General features: G+C 45.3%; 5 protein-coding genes across 5 annotated transcripts; 4 read left to right on the top strand and 1 right to left on the bottom strand.

Moving 5' to 3' along the window:
- Positions 1-8,220: 8,220 nt before the first annotated feature.
- Positions 8,221-8,925, top strand: CCR75_000301 (uncharacterized protein; the record flags this gene model as incomplete). Its single annotated transcript, XM_067958409.1, has 4 exons — positions 8,221-8,233; positions 8,312-8,370; positions 8,436-8,526; positions 8,642-8,925. 4 exons carry the CDS (start codon positions 8,221-8,223, stop codon positions 8,830-8,832), a joined length of 354 nt encoding a protein of 117 aa, XP_067818044.1. The 3' UTR covers positions 8,833-8,925.
- Positions 8,926-8,986: 61 nt separating this feature from the next.
- On the top strand, positions 8,987-12,730 carry CCR75_000300 (uncharacterized protein; the record flags this gene model as incomplete). The annotated part of the gene is made up of 1 exon (XM_067958408.1): positions 8,987-12,730. One exon carries the CDS (start codon positions 8,987-8,989, stop codon positions 12,728-12,730), a length of 3,744 nt encoding a protein of 1,247 aa, XP_067818043.1.
- Positions 12,731-12,863: 133 nt separating this feature from the next.
- Positions 12,864-15,808, bottom strand: CCR75_000299 (uncharacterized protein; the record flags this gene model as incomplete). The annotated part of the gene is made up of 5 exons (XM_067958407.1): positions 12,864-15,074; positions 15,143-15,208; positions 15,284-15,359; positions 15,435-15,535; positions 15,608-15,808. The coding sequence occupies 5 exons, from the start codon at positions 15,806-15,808 to the stop codon at positions 12,864-12,866; spliced, it is 2,655 nt and encodes an 884-aa protein (XP_067818050.1).
- Positions 15,809-15,960: 152 nt separating this feature from the next.
- On the top strand, positions 15,961-18,675 carry CCR75_000298 (uncharacterized protein; the record flags this gene model as incomplete). Its single annotated transcript, XM_067958406.1, has 8 exons — positions 15,961-16,008; positions 16,099-16,398; positions 16,461-16,698; positions 16,768-16,928; positions 17,012-17,803; positions 17,875-18,048; positions 18,116-18,337; positions 18,397-18,675. The coding sequence occupies 5 exons, from the start codon at positions 15,961-15,963 to the stop codon at positions 17,114-17,116; spliced, it is 852 nt and encodes a 283-aa protein (XP_067818049.1). The 3' UTR covers positions 17,117-17,803; positions 17,875-18,048; positions 18,116-18,337; positions 18,397-18,675.
- Positions 18,676-19,545: 870 nt separating this feature from the next.
- On the top strand, positions 19,546-21,113 carry CCR75_000297 (uncharacterized protein; the record flags this gene model as incomplete). The annotated part of the gene is made up of 3 exons (XM_067958405.1): positions 19,546-19,616; positions 19,770-19,815; positions 19,897-21,113. 3 exons carry the CDS (start codon positions 19,546-19,548, stop codon positions 20,908-20,910), a joined length of 1,131 nt encoding a protein of 376 aa, XP_067818055.1. The 3' UTR covers positions 20,911-21,113.
- Between the last annotated feature and the right edge of the window lie 32 nt (positions 21,114-21,145).

Raw genomic sequence — 21,145 nt, 5'->3', positions numbered from 1 at the left:
GGGAACGCTTTTCTGTCCGCCATAAGCGCCGAGTAAGCCCACTCTGAGGCCTTACCGCGCAGATGCGACATAGCGTACGACACCATCCGGCTGTCGTCCTCGATGAGCTGGGCGACACCACATTGCTCCACGGCTAAAAGCCAGTGGACAATCGTGTGCGCCGCAGTTCCATCGAACTTGGGCGGGTCCATCCGAATGGGCCTCGGCTGATGCGGCCGGGCAGAGAGCATCTCAACAGTCCTGTTGAGAGCCTCGCTCCGAGCCTGCTCATGCCTCAGCTCATCCTGAGTCTGAGTGACGGACTCCGCCGCAGCATGGCTCTGTGCCTCGGACGCGGCCCTCCGCTGTCCGAGCACAAATGCCTCAAACTGCTCCAACTGAGCAACATGTTGCTCAGGAGGACTACCCAGGAGCCTGGCCAGGGCTTGTTCACCAAGTCCCTGCGCCATTAGCCCTGCCACCTCCCGATGATGTTCGGAGAGGTGGGGAAAATTAGCCCAATCAATGTTGAGGCTCATCCTCACGTACACACGCAGAGATGCGGGTCGTGGGAAGGATTTCAAGTGCTACCAAGTGTAGGCGGGCACGTCGTAATGCGGCCACGCTCTACTTAGCACACACCCTAGCACTTACAGCGAGGAAGCGGTTTGCACCTGCTTCTCTTGCGTGCAGTGAGGTAGTTGTGGTGGGCGCGCAAGCGACCTCACCCAACACACTAAGAACTCTGGTGAAGTGACGTCACGGGAGCGGTAATCCGTCTCCTCGTGCGCACTTCCCAAGTAGGTAGTAATTTTCAGACTGATTTATATTTAATAGAATTAAATACAAATACCTATTTTTACCAATTAAAATGTTATCTCTATAGATATCATTTAATATGTATTACGAGCGTATCTTTTTATATACCTCGCGTAACTGATGACGCTGGGCGTCATCCCCCCTAATGTGAATGCACCCATGTGCATCACATCCACAAGGGTTGGTCACAAATGTGCACCACACCCGAGTGTTGGGTCTAATTACTATTATTTAGTAATTGACCATCCCCTTAAGTACCAAATGTACTTAATGGGGACTGTGTAACATTAGGGCAACTCTAGCCCGTTACAGTAAGAGATAAAAGCCTTTCTAAGGTATATACTCTTGGGAACTAGTTGCCACTTGGTTCTACGAACCCTGAATCACTTGAATTAGGATTCATCAAGCTTTATAGCCTCCCTGATTTTTATCCTCTTAGTTCTATAGAACTAATAGAATCTCTGATTCCAAAAGTCTTCCTCTGACTTTAGGAGCGAATCAAGACCTGGAGCAAGTAGCAATTGTCGTAACAATTTTTATGGGAGGTCTCAATAAGGGCGTTGCCCGGACGGAATTCCGGTCCCATCCTGCTATTTTGAAGAGGCAGTTGCCTTAGCGCTACGCGCTGAGTTCCACTTTAAATCTGCTCGTGTTAGCACGCCTGTTTACCGAACAAGCTCTTCGAGCACATGGGTAGCGTCTAATAAACCGGAAATGATGGATCTTAGCCTTATTGAGGAAGGAGAAGAGGCACTTCAAGCTGTGGAACAGCATAAAAACATTCGTAAATTTTATATCTCTCGAAATTACGTCCGGCCTGTTCCCTACACAATACGCGTAAAGCTCGAAAGAGCACCAATTCCAACCTATACCAGAAGTCTGAAACAGTGCGGGAACAGTCGATACCCAGTAAATGCGGAGCGCCCTACTGTGGAAGACCTAGGCTCTGCTGAAAATTCTACGAGGTGACAGTAAGCAGGACCTAGCCGCAATTAGCTCGGTGTGTAATGGCACTGAGCGTGAGTACAAGCCTGGCTTGTTAGTCGCTCGAGCGACTGTGAAGGGCATTAATAAGCCCTGGTCAATTCGAATTGACTCAGGAACGTCTTGTTATTATGTTCGACGTCTCGATTGGGACTCATATCACTGTTCCTAAAGTTCGTTGAACTTAGACATAAAGTTCCTGACTTTGACAGTGAGGAACTCTGTCTCGTCCTTGATTTGGATTCGATACATGACCTAATCCTTGGTATGGCCTGGCTTGAACGCCATGAGCCATGGATCGATTGGAGGTCTAAGACCTTAGGCGCTACGCGCAGTGTTCCTAGCAACGTTTTGGAGAGCCTTTGCTAGGCAACAAAAGTGCAATTGGCGCGGATAACTGACTGAATCTGTCAGTGTTTTAGACAATGGAATGTCTGAGTTAATAAACTCCGATGCCGTAAACATTAATATTGAGCCCGACTAAGCAAAAGGGTGTGGAACGGCACGTACTCCGTCGAGTGACACCCGTTGTAATAATGTTTATTTAATGCTGAAAGCATTGTAGGCCTATGGCCGAGTCATCAAGGGTACAATATCCCTGAGACACGTGGAGTGGCATTCTAAGTCCACCCATGTGGTCGGCCGAGGTGGCATGTCAAAAGTGACACTATTGGCGCTTCGCCAGGGCATTTTAGGTCAAACCCTTAATGCACATGAAGTGACTTAATGGACAAAAAAGTTGAGTTACGTAAATCCTTGTCGGATGTCGAATTAGACACTATCTCTGGTATGGAACGAATAAAGCCTGTAAATTTGGTGACGTGAATGTCCCGGCCTCTAAGAGGCGTATTGTCTCTAGTCCAAGACAAGGGAGACGCAAAGCGTCTAAACCCTAACAAAGTGGTACGAGAGAGCAATTACATACGCTTGTAAATGGTGTAACCGGCAACATCGAGGGAAAAGTTAGCCTTGCGGCAATCTCTTCGTTTCATGCTCTTTTAGAGCTAGACGAAATGTCTATTGATGAGTGCGGCCAAGCCTCAAAGGCTGGCACTTATCTGAGATGCGGGTCATTCAACCAACGATTGAGTTAAATTTATCGTCACTTCTGGACAAAGCTGCTCTGGATGACACAAAAGCTGCACATAGTGCGCGGAATGAGTCATCGATCCAAATGGATCTTTCGGATCTGTTTTATTGCTTGATTAAAAAATTTGAAGATGTGGTATGTACCAATTTACCATCTGTTTAACCCCCGGATAGAGGTGTCCGTCATGAAGTTAACTTGTAACCTGGAACCAAATAATGTGTAACACGACAGTGACCTTTACCAAAGGAACAGTGTGACGTCATTGACGATTTCTTCCGTGCTTAACACGAGGCTGGATTGGTACAAGAGAGCAAATCTCCCCATTCGACACCGACATTATGTGTCAAAAAGCCTAATGGTAAATAGTGCATTTTACATGCTTATAATAAACTTAATGCTGCCACTATACCAGCACAAACCCTCATTCATAGAAAGGATGTTCTTCAGAACAATATGGTGGGATGTACAATGTACAGTGCACTTGACTTAGTCGATGGGTATTTCGAACTGCTCATGCGAGTTAGCGATATCCCGCTAACAGGTCCAGCACCCCAAGCGGTATGATATGTGAGTGGTTTGTTATGCCACAAGGGCTTTTTAACGCCCCGGCAATATTAAATCGTCTAGTGACGCAACTGTTCCGCCCTCATCGAGGTTATGCACAGAATTATTTTGTTGATGACACTTTTGTCAATAGTCGTGCGGAGCAGGGTCGGTCGGATGTGGAAAGCCATTTAGACCAATTGCGAGCAGTGCTTGAGTGTATGTGCACATATATATTGTATTGAATCTAAATGATTTTTTGGCGCACAAGAATTTGATTTTAGGGTGCTTCATTGGGAAGAGAGGTCTTATAGCGGATCATGCTAAGGTAAAAGCCATAGTAGATTGGCCGGTTTCCCAGAACAAAAGGATTTGCGTAAGTAGGTTGGGTCTCGCCAATTTGTTTACACAAATATACCTAAATTACGCTGATATGGCTAGACCATTATCTAATGTCCTTAAAAAGGACACAGAATGGTGCTAGCGCAGCACAGAGCAAATTACGTTTCAAGCAGTCAAGGAAAGTCTTATCCGTGCCCCGATTCTGGCATTCCCAAATTCAAATTGGCATTTCTATGTCGTCTGTGACGCATCGGATTTTGCCATTGGCAAAGCTCTATTACAGACAGATGTTGATGGGCGTGAACGTGTTATTGCTTTCGAGTCTAGCCAGCTTAAAGCTGCGGAAAAGGACTACCCAGATCATGACAAAGAATTACTTGCCATGAAGTGTGCTCTCGTCAAATTCAAAGTTCATCTTCTCGGCTCTAAGCCGTTTGTATTATATACAGATCACGCGTCACTACACACTGCGACTAAGTCGCCCCATCTCTGACAAAGAGTGGCTCGATGGCTATCCTTTTTCGCCGAATACAATTTCGAGGTGAAGCATAAGACTGGTAAGCAGAATGCTTTGGCTGATGCGTTATCACGCAGGCCGGATTATGAGCTCTCTCATTTACGACTATAATGTCGCCTATTACTAAATTACTTTATTGGCTTACGGCCCAGGATGAACAGTGTCTAGCTCTGCTACGAGCTCAAATGAGCACTGAATCGGATTTGAAATTGTCGGCACGCTTGCGTGCAAGGTAACATCGATTTTCTATCGATATTGACCTGTTGCTTTATTGAACGGACGCTGCGGATCATCCGCGCGTCGTTGTTCCTGATAGTGAGGATTTGAAAGACCAAATTCTCTATGAGGCACACGATAGTATCCTTGGTGGTGATCTTGGTAGAGAAAAGATCTACGGCTTTGTAAGCCAGATTTATTGGTGGCCCAAACTTTATAAATGGGTCTTCACATACATTCGCATATGCAAAACTTGCCAACGGTTTAAAGCCTCGACGCATGCTGCGGCGCCACTGGCAAGTCTGCCCGTACCCAGAGGGTGCTAAGAGTCCATTAGCATGGATTTTGTTTTCGGTCTAGCGAAAGATTCGGCCGGTAACTCCAGTAAAGTGGTCTTTGTTGACCGAATGAGCAAAATGGCTCATTTTGAAGCTGTGTCGGATGCCATTGATGGTGAAGGTACAGCAAGGCTGTTTATTGATCGGGTGTTTCACCAAAACGGTTTGCATGTGGCCAATGCTTTTGATCGAGACCCCATGTAACAGTTAGATTCTGGAAATCGACTTTTCGAGTCTTGGCACCAGATTAGACATGTCCACAGCGGAGCATACGTTGACCGATGGCCAAACTGAACTTGTCATCCCGTCATTTAAGACGTTTTACGCAGTGTGTGTGCTCAGACACCAAAACGCCAAAGCTCGATGCTCCCAGTGGTAGAATTTTTATTGAATAACGCTGTCGGTGCCTCTATAGGCTATACTCCGTTCTATGCTAACGGTCTAACCTACACATGCGTTCCGTTAACGATACCACTGCGTGGCTGGGAGCTTAGTGGGGGAGAATTAGCTGATAGGCTTGCTGATATCAGCCCTGTTACCATTCAGAAACAAGTGAGCGACTTTACTGCGACGCGATTTAGTGTCTTAAGACATGTACGTGACACGTTGACTGATAGCCAAGACAAGCACAAACAACAAGCAAATGCCAAAGGCAGAAGCTGTATTAATTCCTATGAGGAAGGAGACCGAGTTTTATTAACCGCTAAAATCTACCAATAACTTCGTTTCCGCGGTCTTTCAGACCAAATTGCGCACGCGCTTTATTGGACCATTAAGGACGTGGCAAACAAGAGCCTAGCTTACACGCTAAAACTTCCTAGCAAGCTGCGTACACACCCAGTGTTCTACGTCGGCTTGGTTGAGCCATATCGGGACCCTTCCCACGTGGACTAAATGTGCTTGCGCCGAGACAGGCGGTCATGCCGCATATTGCTGCATCCTCGCCAAGATGTCCAGCTGACCCTCTAAACGAGGTTGCTGACTTCCAGCATCGAAAGCCGGTTCTCAACCGCCTCAAAGGAGCCCTCTACATGAGCAAGGATCACATGAAGAAGTTGCACCCTCGTGCTAAAAGCATCAAATGCTGCCGTCGAGATTTCAGCCCCTCCCACGCTGCTTGATGCGCGAGGGAGCATTCACTTTCACGTGGAGAAACTTCAAAAGCGACGTCGTCGTAAGGGCCAATATCAGTGACTGGTGTACCCCTCTTCTGAAAACTCTTGGGAATTAGAGATACCTCTTCGGCAAGATTGCCCGTACGCCGTTGACGTTTTTGTGTGCCAAGATCAGGGTCAACTCGCGTCAAACGACGCTTCCCACCACTAAAGTAGGATTAGGTGGATCTATAGCCTCAGTGCAGATCCAGAGTTGCACGGTCAACCAAAGCACTGAAATATCGGGTATACCTTTCTTCGCTTTGTGGCACAAATGCCGAGCGTAATTTTTGCCATTTGCCTTAAGCGTGGGGGAATCGAAACGAAGCTTCCGTTCCAAACGAACATCAGCCACATCCGCAGATTCTCTCATATTCCAAATATTGCGAAGACGGTAGGCCCGATAAACCCAGTTCTTAAATAAAAAGTCCTTTTTACTTTTTGTTTTGTCTGGAAACAAAATGATCGGAATTTCCCCCATTGACGTCACCGAAACACGACGGGTCTAATCAAACAAACACGTCAGATACTGACCTCGCATCATTACCTTTGGCGTAAGGTATCGCTCATGAAAAAACGTTGTGTTCTTCATGAACGATACCGGAACCATCGCGATGTGTTCCTAGAAGAAGTGCCGAGCCGCCTACCAGCAGATAGGGGTATCATGCACGAAATTTTGGAACCTAGCAAATTAAGTTTGGTGCTACAACAAGCCTTTCTAGCTCACCGGCGATACCTCAACCGCCTCCTGATATATGAGAGGATCTGGTTCTGGAAGCGCAATCACAGGTTGAGGCAGTTGGGGGATACTCTATATACGTGTTATTGTAAAGGAGTGAGCTGGGTGATTGTCTTTCTTCGCAGAGTATAACTTCTCCGTGGAGTGTAAAACAGGACGACTTGATATTGTATTCAAAGCTTGTCGCGGACCGTCAAGTGATTTTTAAATCACTTTGAGCAGCGATCTCCTCCGGCGTCATCGCCGTGTCACCGGAGGTACAGATGGCCAACCTGTGACCCGCGATCTCTTTGAGACGCTCGTCCACACTAAGCGGAGTAAATCCATATTTTCACTATGAGCTTTCGCTTTAGCTATCTCGGCAGCTCGACGACGAGCTTGTTTATCTATGAGGATGCTTGCCCTTGCTCAGCGGATTTGTAATGATGTTGGACTTAGGGTCCTGTGTCCTGCTCAGTGCAGTCAAGACATCGGCTGCACCACGTTCTGGGAACGGATTCGGGGCCCACCGACGTTCATCCGGAGGAGAAGACGTGTAAGAGAGACGCTTTTTTCCTCATCCTTTGATGGAGAGTGACTATCAAAGTCGACCATTCCCTCATCGTCGAGGAAGGTGCTAAGAGTCTGTGACTCACGCTTATTTGTCATGGGACAAAGGAATGTAAACACAACCAAGCCTTAGCTGTTTAGGTTCCAACCTCAAAGAGAAAATGAAGCGTGATGTTGTCACTCGGTGTCAACAGTCTGATGGGGAAAGGTATAATGGGGCACACATTGGTTGAGAACTGTTGTCGTGGTACAATCACTTTATGGGTAAAATACCATTTTATCCTATTCTAAAATAGTTAGTTACTAAATTCCATTTACTTTGTGTAATTAATGTGGTCGCCGTTAAGAAATAAATTTTCAATTAGCTAGGGTAAGGTTTTAGATTAAATAAAAATATTAAGTGCAGTTTCCGTTTTGATATTAATGCGTCTAGTGCCTTCCTAAGGCTTGCGCATTTATCTGTGAGAGATAGAAACCTTTCTAAGGTACATACTCTCGGGACTAGTTCCACTTGGTTTTATGAACTCCTAAATCCCTAAAACTAGGTTCATTATATTTTAATAGCTTGTACGACTCCCTAAGTTGTTAAGCCCAATAGTTCTATAGAACAAGAGACTCTCTGAGTCTAAAAGTCTTCCTCGGACTTTAGGAGCGAGGTAGCTATGCTAAATGTAACACTTGGTGGTAATCAACTGAACTAATGTTTTGCTGCTTTGATATTACTAAGTTTGGAAATTTTGAAACTATTAAGTTAAAATTTATGAAAGATAATAATGCTTTATTTATTTCCTCTTATAGGAATAATATGTTTGGAATGTGACACCCCATTACATTATCAGTTAGACTTGAAGCACCGGGATGATTAATTAACTAATTACGTTTCGCACACCATATTGGTCGATGCTACAAGAAATTAGTACGGAATAGACTTCCAAGAAGTCAACTTCATAATGAGCGGAGGAGGTGCGTGGCGACTCAAATTTCATTCCTTGCAGTCGTATGCTAATTAAACTTCTGCTGAAACTTGCTGCATTTCTTTAGTCTTCTTATGCGGCACCATCTTCAGCTTCACTGGATTTGTCTTCCTGGTACCCTTCGCGGTTTGCACAGTGTTGTTGAATCGCGCTAATTTCTTTGTTACTACATTTTTATCTTATGCTTACAGATACTGGTGGGCTCGCTATTAAAATTACAACCTTTGTTCATTCACAATGCCAAAACACCCCATTCCGGTGCTAATTCGTGCTTTGAGGCCGGTGCGTGCACTTCATAGCTGCTTTTGCACGTAATAGGCCTTTATTACTTTCGAAGTATTGACATTCATGTCTGCTACGATTGGCTTCTTCGTGTACGGTATTGATCCCTTCTTAGCAATGCTATACGCCGTCGCGATGGGCATTTGCTATACACTCTGGCGAAAAGAAAAGCTGCGATCCGGTGAGCTCGACTTTCTCTCGGAAACTTTAACGCTAAAACAAGACCGAACCTACTTTGGCTCTGAAGACTCGGATGAAGAATTGCCACTCGCAAAGAACATGTCGCCCGTGCCATGCATGGAGTAGTTGTCACGCCAGCAGTTATATCTAAAGTATTTGTGTATACATAGCTTAGAAACGCCAATAACGAGTTAAAGCAGCCAATTTTTTTTAACGGAATGTTGTGTATTGTACACTACCAATCCGTATTGCATAAATAGATCTCTGAATCCACGCCAGCATGAGCGACTGGGACCCTCCTACTTCCCTGAAGCCCACCGCCACGACTTGGACTTCAAACAATGACGACGACCTTTTGGTCTCTCTTGAGCGTCACCGTATACAGGTGGCATCGGTAATGACGCAATTACCGCGCGCCCAAGACGAAGAAGCTCCTGCAGCCACCAGCCCCAGCGTTCAGTCTACAGCACTTACTACCTACAGTTCATCCGGATTTGATGGGCTATACGATTCAACAGGATACACGAGCAATGGTGAAAGTAATTACAGTAGCTCTGGAGCCTACGATCGACCTCTTAAAGCCTTTACGGGTTTATCCAATCAGGGCGCCACGTGCTACATGAACAGCTTGCTTCAGAGCATGTTTATGACACCCGAATTTCGCCAGGGACTGTATAAATGGACTAGTGATCGTGCAAATACATTGATGGCGCAGGACGACGAGCAAGGAGTAAACGACGACGAAGAGGCCGATGAAGATAATATCCCGTTACAGTTGCAAAACCTCTTTGCCAAGCTTCAGCTCACGATGCAGGATTCGATATCGACCAAAGGATTGACCAAAAGTTTTGGCTGGACAGGCTCAGATGTATTTCAGCAACACGATGTCCAGGAATTATGTCGCGTGCTGTTTGATGCTTTGGAGAACACATTTAAAAACACCGTGAACGAAAATCTAGTGAATGATTTGTTTCAGGGATGTTTAAAAGACTACGTGCAATGTTACGAGTGTCGATACGAAAGCTCACGAATTGATACGTTCTTGGATCTGTCGTTAGTTATTCGACCTTTTGGTTCGACAGAGATGATGAAGTCTGTGGAAGAAGCTATTGAGTTGTTTCTTCGACCTGAAGTATTAAAAGAAGAAAATCAATGGATGTGTGACCGATGCAAAGTCAAGCGCAATGCTATTAAGGGACTGAAATTTTCCAAATTGCCATACATATTAATGTTGCAATTGAAACGCTTTGATTTTGATTATGCGACAATGACGCGCATTAAATTGCACAATGAAGTGACGTTTTCAAAGTATTTGGATATGAATTCGTACGTTAGTGATGAAAAGGGTGGTGTGCGTGGCAAAATTGCTCGAAAAATGTCCATGGAACGTCACGAGCTGGAGGGAAAACACCGTCCGAATGCTCAAGAAAATCTTGCATCAATCATGTCTTCTTCGCCGCCTCCAGGTCCTTTATCTTCTACGAAGAATGCACGGATCCATCGTATGTCTTCTATGGATGAATCCCACGCAATGGCGTTTAATGACGAAAATAGCGATGAGGATGATGCGGATGGAGCTATGCCATTTGATACATGGAGCCCCACTTTTGACCCCGAAAGTATTATGAAACGTTCTGGACCTCATGTGTACGAGCTTTACTCGGTCCTCATTCATTCTGGCAGTGCGCTTGGAGGACATTACTACGCATATATAAAGTCTTTTGAAACGGGCAAGTGGTACAATTTCAATGACTCGAATGTCACCGAGATTTCCGACACTGAGCTTAGGAATGCATTTGGAGGAGTTAACGGCTCTGAATACAGTGCACGTTATAGTACGTGCGCTTACATGCTGCTGTATCGTCTGGTAGATGCCGACAAGAATGTAAATGTGATTTTGCCCGAGAGCATACCGCAATATTTAAAAGATCAAATTTGTGCTGACGAGGAGAAGCTCCGCAAGCTTGAGCAAGAACGAATTGAAATGGCGAAGAAGGTGCAGATCAAGTTTTACATGAAAGGATATAGGCTGAAAAATATCGAAAAAGTCATGTATGTCTACAAATCAGCAACGATTCGAGAAGCACTTGAGGTGGCGTGTGAGGAATTTGCCAAAGAATCGGACATTACGGTGCCATCGAAGGGAAATGTGCGGCTTCGCGGTTATAATGACTATAATTTTCTGCTGTCGGACACGTACAATTGCAAGGAGGACATGACGCTGTCGTCGTTAGGAATCTATTCTGGGCAGCAAATGTTTCTTGAAGTGAAGGCATTTGATGAAGAATGGGAGGAGTATGATCCAAGAAAGCTTCAGCTTTTTATTCGCCGGTTTTGTAACCTGGAAGCAAACTCACCGCAAAAGAGTATCTTGGTGCTTCGTGATCAATACATGGCAAGGTGTGTTCAAGTGGACGAGGAGTTAAATTTAGGATCGCTATGTGAGTTAATTGCCAAAAAATTTGCCGTCCCTGCTGACCGAATGATTCGCGTTATCAAGAAAAGTGCAACCACGTACAGCATGTCTGCAGCCAAAGTATTAAACGCAAATGATGATGAAAGCACACGCCAATTATCGCTGAAATTGGATTTGCACATAATAAATGGCACGGAGTTGTATTTTGAGGAGACTCATGACCTCCAACTCCCTTCACTTGCCGAGGCATTTTTTGAACGTGAGGCAAATATGATCACAGTCAACTTTAAGTATTTGTCTCGTTCGCCGGAGTCAATACAAATTGACCGACGAGAGACTATTCGAACATTGAAGGAACTAATAAGTGCCAAAATTAATCTCCCATCCGATCGATTTAAGCTGCTTCGTGGTATCAATAGTGCTGGCGTCGAAATTAAAGCGATTGATAGCACACTCATCAAGCTTTCCATTGGCTCGAACCACACTGTCTTTGCATTAGAAGGTACTCCATTGAATACGGGCGAGTACAACTTTAGGCTGATGTTTTATACGTCATGTCCAAGCAACGAGCATCAGTCTGTTATCACCCCGAATGATGGCCACGATTTGTTTGATATTGACGAGGTGTTTGTAGCGACGGGTAAGGATGAGTCGTTGCTGGTGTATGTTAACCAAGTGGTAATAAGCGAGGAAATGATGGTCGATGATATTCGTGAAAAGGCTTGGAAGGAGTTGGTGGCTAAAAATTTAATACCCACAGACCGTCAATTGTCTTCGTCTTACATTCGGCTTCGGGATTTGCGTCAAAGTACGTTTACCAGCGTGCTAGTGAACGGCCAAAAGCTTGTGGAAGCGTCTAAACTCGCAGTATACGAAGGTAGAAGCATTGTAGCAGAACTTTTATCAGAGCCAGAGACGTTGGACATTACTCACCGAATTGTTGAATTTGCGTACGTCGATCGTGCAAAGTGGCGATTTGGTAAAAATGCGCGTAAGGAGGTAATAATTCCAGCTTATGAGGAAGAACAACGACCTGACACGTACTTGGCAGATGCTGCGAGTGCTGTATTGTCGATTCCCGCCGATCGTTTAGCATTTGCTCGAATTCCATACCACTGCAACACAATCAGTATCTTAGATGTGCTCTCTTATGACTTTTGTCCACCCTCGGCGTACGCTCATGCAGAATCTGAGTACCAGGAGCTATATCTCGTCATCGACACCGACGTACGAATCACGACTATGAGCAATTATGAGCGTCAAAGTATTCAAAGCTTCTTGCTTAAAAAAACTGAAGAAAAGGATCAAGCACAACGTGCCAAATACTCGTCACCCAGTGACAATACTTATCAGTATCAGAAACCAAAGGAGGCCGCGCTAGTCATTCGAACTCGTAGTAAGACAAGTGAGAACAGAGGAGCTGGTAGCGTCGGAAGTAGCACCGACAAACCCTCGAATGGTGTCAGTATTCGCACACCTACTCGTTGTGCTAACAAAGACGCGGCACGCCATCATGCCTCCTCTGATACGGACGACGAGGATGACACCGACTTTATAACGGAAAAAGCGGAAACTTTAGACATGGACCTCTTTGGCGACTTGTCGTAATGGATTTCATATTTTTGACTGTAAACTCTTCAGCTCTCCATTTTGATTCAGCTAAATTAGTAATTCACATTACGTGATGTGCTAAATCGTGCAACTGCAGCGGCATTCGCCCAAGTCATTACACGCACTTTAATCAAGTAGAGAGTGTCGTGCCAGAAACTTCACCTGCAGTTCCTCCTGTCAATCTTTTCGGAGTAGACGGAACAAAAGAAGTGATTGCGAGATCACTTGTTCCGTTCTGCAGCTTGACGCCACAAGTGCCACCACTACCACCAAGCATATCATCATTTTTACGATTCCGGCACTTTTCTGACTTGCACGAACATTTGTCACTGCAGATTCGACAGAGCGATTTACATTCGCATGCCTTCGTCGCGCATTTGCCGTGACAGGAGCAGCACAAAACGTTACTAGACTTGTCGCCATCAGACGCTGCATCACCAACCTTTGACACATTTATTGCAGTGCTACCTCTATTCCTCTTGGAGCTTCTCGTGCGACGTAGCTCATCATCGACGTAGTCGGAGTCAGCTTCATTGTTGTCCGCCTCTTCTTCGCTACTACTGAATAAATTCTCCATTGTTTCGAACGACTCCCGTTGTTTTCGCTTCTTATTTCTTGTCTTTTTTGAATTTTGATCTCGAAGTTTGGTCGTCAATTCCTCAACTGTGGTCTCGAGCTCCAATATTCTCTTGCTAAAACCTTCTTGCTCAGCCATCACTTTTTCATAAGCAGCATCTTGCTCTTTACGACAATTTATTAAAGTCCAACATTCTTCCTTGCTCTCCATGAGCATTTCAACAAGAAACCGAATCGTTTCGTGGCAAATAGCTACCTTGGTTGGAAGTAGGCCACTTGGAAGCGAAACCTTTTTTTCAATGCTTGACAATTGCTGCTGGAGCATGCGGATCCTATCTGTCTTATCGTGAAGATCAGCCTGCAATTTCGATAGCATTTCGACTTTTTCTCCCGAAGACATCGCCTCTACGCGTGATTTCTCAAGAGCCAAAGCTTTTCTATCAGCAACATTTGCCCGCACCGCTTCTTTTGCATTAAAAATCGCCTCTTGAGATCCCATCACTTGATACAACAAGCTTTTAATGGCTTCTATAGATTGAACTTCAGCTGTACTCTTGCCAGGCAACGGCGGTTTAATTGCCGCGTTGTGAATTGGTCTTTCAGTGTTTGACGTAACCAACGAAGGTGAAGGTGACGTCAAACTGCGCTTCATTAATGTCATCGAACCATTACTTTTTTTTTGACCAAGGCTTTCTTTTGTGAACGATTTCTGTCTTTGAAACTCCTTGAGTTGCTCCCACCGTGACGCATGTGTACTTTTCGTTTCTCTGTGAACCCCCTCGTCAATTTTAAAGCCAGATTCTGATTGCTCTTGTCGTAAGAGATTAGCTAAATCCTGACTTGAGTTTCGCGAGTGTGGCTTTGGTTCCCCATCCATTTTCTTGCTTGGACCGATCAACTCATCAGCCATCATTTGCCCCTTGTTCTTGCCATTGTTTGCGAGGCAAAGCTCTGCTTTTAGTTTGCGATTTTCCTCCATCAGTAAGCTAATAACTGAGCCAGAGGCTTTCGCATCACTGCGGTTTAAATCATTTGCCTCACCTTGCTGTTGTTGTATAAGTTGCAATTGCACAATTTCAAGCTGTTGTTTCAAATACAACACCTCATTTTCAGCACTCCACTCTTTATTAATCACTGCTCTGTTCTCAATATTCCGAGTGCGCGATGCATAGCGCAAAGTGCTAGACGTCTCCTCAAAATTTACGTCGGCAGGGCTTATACACGCAATCATAAGCGTCTTACTATTCCCACCAAGACTGTCCTGGAGTAAACGCGTCAACTTAGAATCCCGGTACGGAATATGGACAGTCGTCGAACTGGTACGACTGCGCTCACTTAGCGCATTTATCACATTTCCAAGAGCAAGTAGTCCCCGATTAATATTGACACCCTCCCTAAACCGTGCTCCTTCTGAATTAGTACGTCGAACACGTTCAGAACCGGCCAGGTCGACGAGATGAAATTTGGAATATCGTGTCTCCAAACCACCCTCCACAGTTTTAACATCGTGATGCTCCATAATGACCGTGCAGATAGCGTGTGAACGACTGGAGTGGCTATTCATGCTCGTGGAGGCAGTGGCACGAAGCAGAGCTCCAGTGCGCAATAGTTTACTCGCTTGATCAACCGATTGTACAATGTGTTCACTAAGTCCAGCAACAAAAATGCCACGATCACCGTCGCCACGCACTGAGAGCCCTGAGCTACTCATCTTAGAATCCGACGAGACTATTGCAAGCAAGTCACGAATTTCTTCATTTAAAATCTGCATTAAATCAGTAGACATGGTTTATATTGTCAAGATATTTTGCTGTAAAGATTGCCAATATGTACCTCCAGGTACGACAGCTTTACAATAAATTGTTGCTGATTTGACGAAGTACCAATTTGCTCGAAAATCTACAATAAAATCAAGATATACTGTCTCAATCTCGACAAAGGTAACGCATACATGTCAATTTTATTGCTTTTTACATTTTGGATTACACGAGGAATGATACCGCGGTCGCTCTGGTCAATATTTACTGCAAAATCGTTGCCCATCGTGTATCTTTGTAGCAAAAAAGCAGAAAATTTGCTAAGCTCAATAAAATTATAACGCGTCATGGCTTCCGAACTCACTCACGTTTTGCCAGATCCTGTTTGTCCGTAAGCGAACACTGTCGCGTTGTAGCCATCAAAGAATTGGTCAATCATTGGCGTTACGAGAGTTGTAAATACGCATTCCTGCAGATAATGTAGAGTTATGCATCAGTAGGGAATTTGTAAGTAACGACACTAGGGAGGCCGAATTGATACCTGCGCTGTCGCTGCTGGAAATGCAGCATCGAACTCAAATTGCTTCTCCGCTAATCGAACGCTTGTGTCCACCACTTCCACACATGACTCGGAGTCTTGCGATGCCTCATTCGAATTTATCGGACGAATTCGCACAGCCACTTGCACGGCATCGCTCTTGGCAAGCAAATCGCCAGTCCGCATCACTGCATCTTCCGCCATTGAAGTGTGCTGTACTAAAGTACGTTCGGATTGGATCAAATACTGGATTGAATTTGGACCAATGATGAAGCTGGGATCCAACTGGCTTGTGCCACCCTACCCGCCATAATAAATTCAAAGCGACACGGAACGGTCGTGATAGGCGTAGCGGCATGATGGAGCCAGAGCGCACAGAGAGTATTACGGAGGACAAGCCGCTGGTATGTGCCAGCTTTGCGACTTCTTGCGCTTCTAAAGAGGCTGAAAGCAGGATATATCTGACATTGTAATGTCATCCAATGTTGATATAGCTGTCGGAAGGAGTAGTGGAAATTGCAATAAACGAGACTTTACGAGACAAAATTGTGCTTAAAGTTAAAACACTGAGCGAAAAGCCGCTACGCGTAGAAATTGTATCATTGGCCAGCGTGGCTGAGCTTAAGGAACTCGTGAAGAAAAAAGCCAATGCTGAAGGCAAGTTCTTACGGTTGATCCATCAGGGCAAGATGCTCTCAGACGATAAAGCCACGCTTGAAAGCTGCAAGATCAAGGATGAGGACTTTATTCACTGTGCAATTAGTTCCGCACCCCCCAAGGCCGTGGTCAATCAGGTAAGAAAAAACAATGGTGATGACCGTGCTTGAAGTTTTTAAAGTTGGATTCATTTGTGTAGATGTCGGCTGTGGATGTCGAATTTGACGAGCGAGATGATGTATCTACAAGGAGAGGCTTTGATAGACTTCGTGATCGACTTAGTCGGGAAGAAATTCAGGCGCTGCGTCTGTATTTCTATCCACAGCTTTCAATATACATCAGTCAGGCAGAGCACGTCCATGGTGAGAATAGTGAGGATCGAATATATCGCTTGGAAGAAGAGTGGATGGCAGTTCAAGGTCCGCAGTCCGAGTTCGGTGCGGCAAAGATAAATAATTTTGTGCATTTTTCGGCTTACTTATGCTGAGACTTTGATGCTCTTGTAGCTCTTAATGTTGTGCCAACCGCGCGCATTGCGATGGATACTCAGATTGACATGAATGGCGTGAGCAACTCGATTCTAGCAGCTGATAATGAAGGCACTGGCACAGAATTCTTATGGGGCTTCTTAATGGGCCTTTTGCTTGGTGTATTCATGCTTTTAATGGTACGCTTTTTCTGCGCTAATACTAACGAAACTCGAATTGTACTCACGTAACTGCTTGTGGTTGCTTACTTTACTCGCATTAGCTCCTGGATCGGTCTGTACCTCGAAAGCAAAAAGTTGGCCTTCTTCTTGGCGTGAGCATGAATTTCTTCTTGAGTGTTGTTCCCCGCGCGGTCTCGAATCAATAGTTTCTATCGGTGCCGATGGCAATGATTTCTTACTTTAATAGACTCCTGGCTCTCTATTTAGCATGATTTTTGAAAATGCGTACCTATACACCAAATTTATTTTTCCACCAGTAAAACCCGTCATGGGCCATTGCCGCCACCGTCACGATGCAAATAGTTAACCAGGAGCTGGAATTCGAAAAAACTATAGAACCGGACGCGCCAATTTGTGCTTTTCAGCCAAATACTTCAGAGAGCAAGAGACACAAACGCGATTGTGCTGACCCAAGTATGGGCAAGGAGCTCACGGCAGATCAGAAAGCTGTTGTTAAAATGTACGTATCCCGCGACGCAGCCGATGGCGTCAAGTGCTGCTACTGTGGCAAAGAAATTACGTCGCGCAACATAGATCGGTGGGCATCGCACCTGCGTGGTTGTTTTAAGACGCCTGATGACATTAAGGCGAAAATTCAGCCGACTCGTGGCGCTGCGGTATCTCCATCTGGGAGCAATACATTGATCCCTGTTAGAACTACACAACACACGGGGAAGGCCGATCTTTCATCTACTGCTGCTGCTACATTTTCAACCACCATTCCGTTGGTACACACGCCTAATCCCATGGGATCCGGCTTTAATGAGGTATTTAAGGTCCATGTGTCCAAAGATTACATGAAATTCAATTCCGCGCACTTTATTGCGTACAAGGTACGCGAAATATAAGAAAAACTGCAATGCAGTACTAACTTTGTGAACTTTCATGCGCTTGAATATTCAAGGGTTTTCGCGAAAAGCTGCATGGACACAATTACCGCTTGGCCGTCACAATTACCGGACAGATTGGCTCGGATGGTTATGTGGTAGACTTTGGGGATATCAAAAAGATTTCGCGGGTTATCTGCAGGGACTTAAACGAATCGTTTCTCGTACCTATGAACAGCGATGCCTTGAATGTAAATGACGCAGTTTGCTGTTTAATGCTTGATTTTGGACGCTGATGTGATATATATGCGCTTGTAGATTTCGTTTGACGACACGAATGTGAATATTGAAACGGAAGACATGGCCAAATTTAGCTTTCCTAAGGCAGATTGCTCGCTTTTACCAATCGTTCACTCATCAGCCGAAGAGCTCGCCATTTACATTGTACGTTACTGCATCCTTCATGACTGGCATGCTGACATCGCTCTGCTTGTTTAGAGTAATCAACTTATTGATGCTTTTACGCTCAATGCATTATTGGTAAGTAAGAAGAATCTTTTTGTAGTCCTTTTTAATTCTAACGACAATGCCGTTCGCAGGATCGTGGTGCACGGAAGCTTGAGGTGAGCATTTCAGAAGCCAATCAACAATTTGCCTCGTACGAGCGCACAATTATCCCTTAGAGGACTAGTTTTACAACACTTAATCGCCTCGTTTTATTTACCGTATTTTTTAACTCGTTATAAATTAATATTTCTTTCCAATCGAGGAAAGCTAGCCGCGTCAGCCAACCAACAGACAGTATTTCCCCGTCCTAAGCGATTGCATTTTACCTTTTCGGAAACACCTCATTCGCTAAAACGACCCCGGAGGCGCAAGCTTAATATCGGTTTTACAAGATCATCACTCATAACAAAATGTACGGCGGCGGCGGTGACCGATATGGCGACTCTTCCTCTCGTCGCGATTATAACGGAGGCGGCGGCGGTGGCTACAGCAGTGGTTCGCGTGGCGGTGGTGGGGGCTATAGTGGAGGAGGCTACAGTGGCGGCGGCGGGGGCGGCGGCTATGGAGGCGGTCGCGGTGGTGGTGGATACGGAGGGGGAGGAGGTGGTGGCGACCTTGGCTCTAACTTAGACACTCGCATTCAATGGGATCTGTCAAAGCTTCCTGTATTTGAAAAGAATTTCTATTACGAGCATCCAGACGTAACCAAGCGTTCCGTAGAGGAATATGAGAAATGGAAACGTGAAAACCAAATTATCGTGACGGGCAAGGGCGTGCCTAAATGCGTATTATCATTTGAAGAGGCATCCTTTCCCGAGTATGTATTGGAAGAGGTAGTACGTCTAGGATTTGACAGCCCCACACCTATCCAATGCCAAGGCTGGCCGATGGCCTTGTCTGGTCGCGATATGGTCGGAATTTCTGCCACGGGATCCGGCAAGACATTAGCGTTTTTGCTGCCTGCAATCGTACACATTAATGCACAGGTTCGTTATATGCTACAGACTATATGTAGTGGATTCGTCGCTTCATCCGCGGCGATTATGTGCTCAAAAAAGTGATTGCAAAAGTGTGCTCTGTATACGACAATCGTTCGTTTATGCACAATACGCGAATACGACACATGCGCGTAAGGCTTGGGATTTGAAACGGTTTTTGAAGAACGTGGTCAATTCACGTAAATTCGTGTCAATGGAAAATGACAAGTTCCCGTTGAGGTACTATTCATATCTTCCGTTGATATGGACGCGTCTATTAGTGTTGGAGCGTCGGTCGAGTTGGCGGAGATTTTGATTCTTTTCTTGATGCGAAAGTATGGGTCAATTATTCTGAAAGATTCGGTCTCGACCACTTGTGATACGCTCTCAGCTGGTTGACCACGGCTGTGTTTTTCTTCTATTTTTGACGTCCTTCTGACAATCGTTCGGTGCGAAATTTGCATTGGTGCGTTGTGAGAGGTGGCTAGAAGAAAAGGCAGCACGCGAACACCTCAAATCCCTCGGCGCTCGTTTGTGTTTGCTTTCTCGTGCAACTAGTTTTAAGTAGGTGTGTAATGTGTACTAACATTTGATCTTTTTGTGGTGTTTGAGCAGCCGTATCTCCAGCCTGGAGATGGACCGATTGTCCTGATGATTGCCCCTACACGTGAGCTGGCGGTGCAAATTCAAGCCGAGTGTAACAAATTTGGTGCAAGCTCTAAGATCAAAAACACGTGTGTGTACGGCGGTGTTCCCAAAGGAGGGCAAATTGCTGACCTTCGTCGTGGTGTCGAGATCTGTATTTGTACACCTGGCCGTATGATTGACATGCTGAGCATGGGCAAAACGAACCTGCGTCGTGTCACATACTTGGTGCTTGACGAAGCCGATCGCATGCTGGATATGGGTTTCGAGCCGCAGCTTCGAAAGATTATGAGTCAAATTCGGCCTGACCGCCAGACTCTAATGTGGTCCGCGACGTGGCCGAAGGAAATTGTGACACTAGCAAACGATTTTCTGACGGATTTCATACAAGTAACGGTCGGCTCACTAGAACTCACTGCGAACAAAAAGATTAAGCAGGTTGTGGAGATCATGGACGATCATCAGAAGTATTCTACATTGCAGGACCACCTCCGTGATATTTACGAGGGAGGCCGCATCATCATTTTTTGTGAGACAAAACGTGGTGCCGATGAACTCAGTCGCAACTTGCGCAATAGCCGCTACATGTGTAAGGCCATTCACGGAAATAAGTCGCAGGAGGAACGTGATTACGTGCTGCGAGAATTCAAGGAAGGCAAGACTCAGATCCTCGTCGCTACAGATGTTGCGTCTCGTGGTCTGGATATTAAAGATATTCGCTATGTCGTGAATTTCGACATGCCTAAAAATATTGAAGACTACATTCATCGTATTGGTCGTACGGCTCGTGCTGGCACTAAGGGAACTTCTATCTCCTTTTTTACCGCTTCTAACAATGGAAGATTAGCTGGGCCTTTGGTGAAGATTTTAGAAGAAGCGAAGCAGGAGGTTCCTCGTGAGTTGCGTGACCTTGTTGGTCGTGGCGGAAGTGGAGGTGGTGGCCGTGGGCGGGGCGGATTTGGAGGAGGCCGTGGTCGCTGGTGAGCATGGTGAAGTAGTTGCTTGTGTTCGCAGCCTGATATTGCTCGATAATAAATTTCATGCAAATACAATGGCCATCGGTATAGCGACACCCGTGGAAGTCTAGCTTTTTAATCTACTTAATTATAGTTTAAAGAACCTCTGCTTAATGCTCCAAATGCTTATGTACTTTACACAAGGCAAACATCACGACAATTTTATTTAAAAAAGGGGACGTTCTTGGACTTACAATTTTGTT

This window comes from Bremia lactucae, linkage group LG6, assembly GCF_004359215.1.
Source record: "Bremia lactucae strain SF5 linkage group LG6, whole genome shotgun sequence".
In the NCBI taxonomy this organism is placed as follows: domain Eukaryota; phylum Oomycota; class Peronosporomycetes; order Peronosporales; family Peronosporaceae; genus Bremia; species Bremia lactucae.
This window is presented reverse-complemented; position numbering and strand designations above follow the sequence as displayed.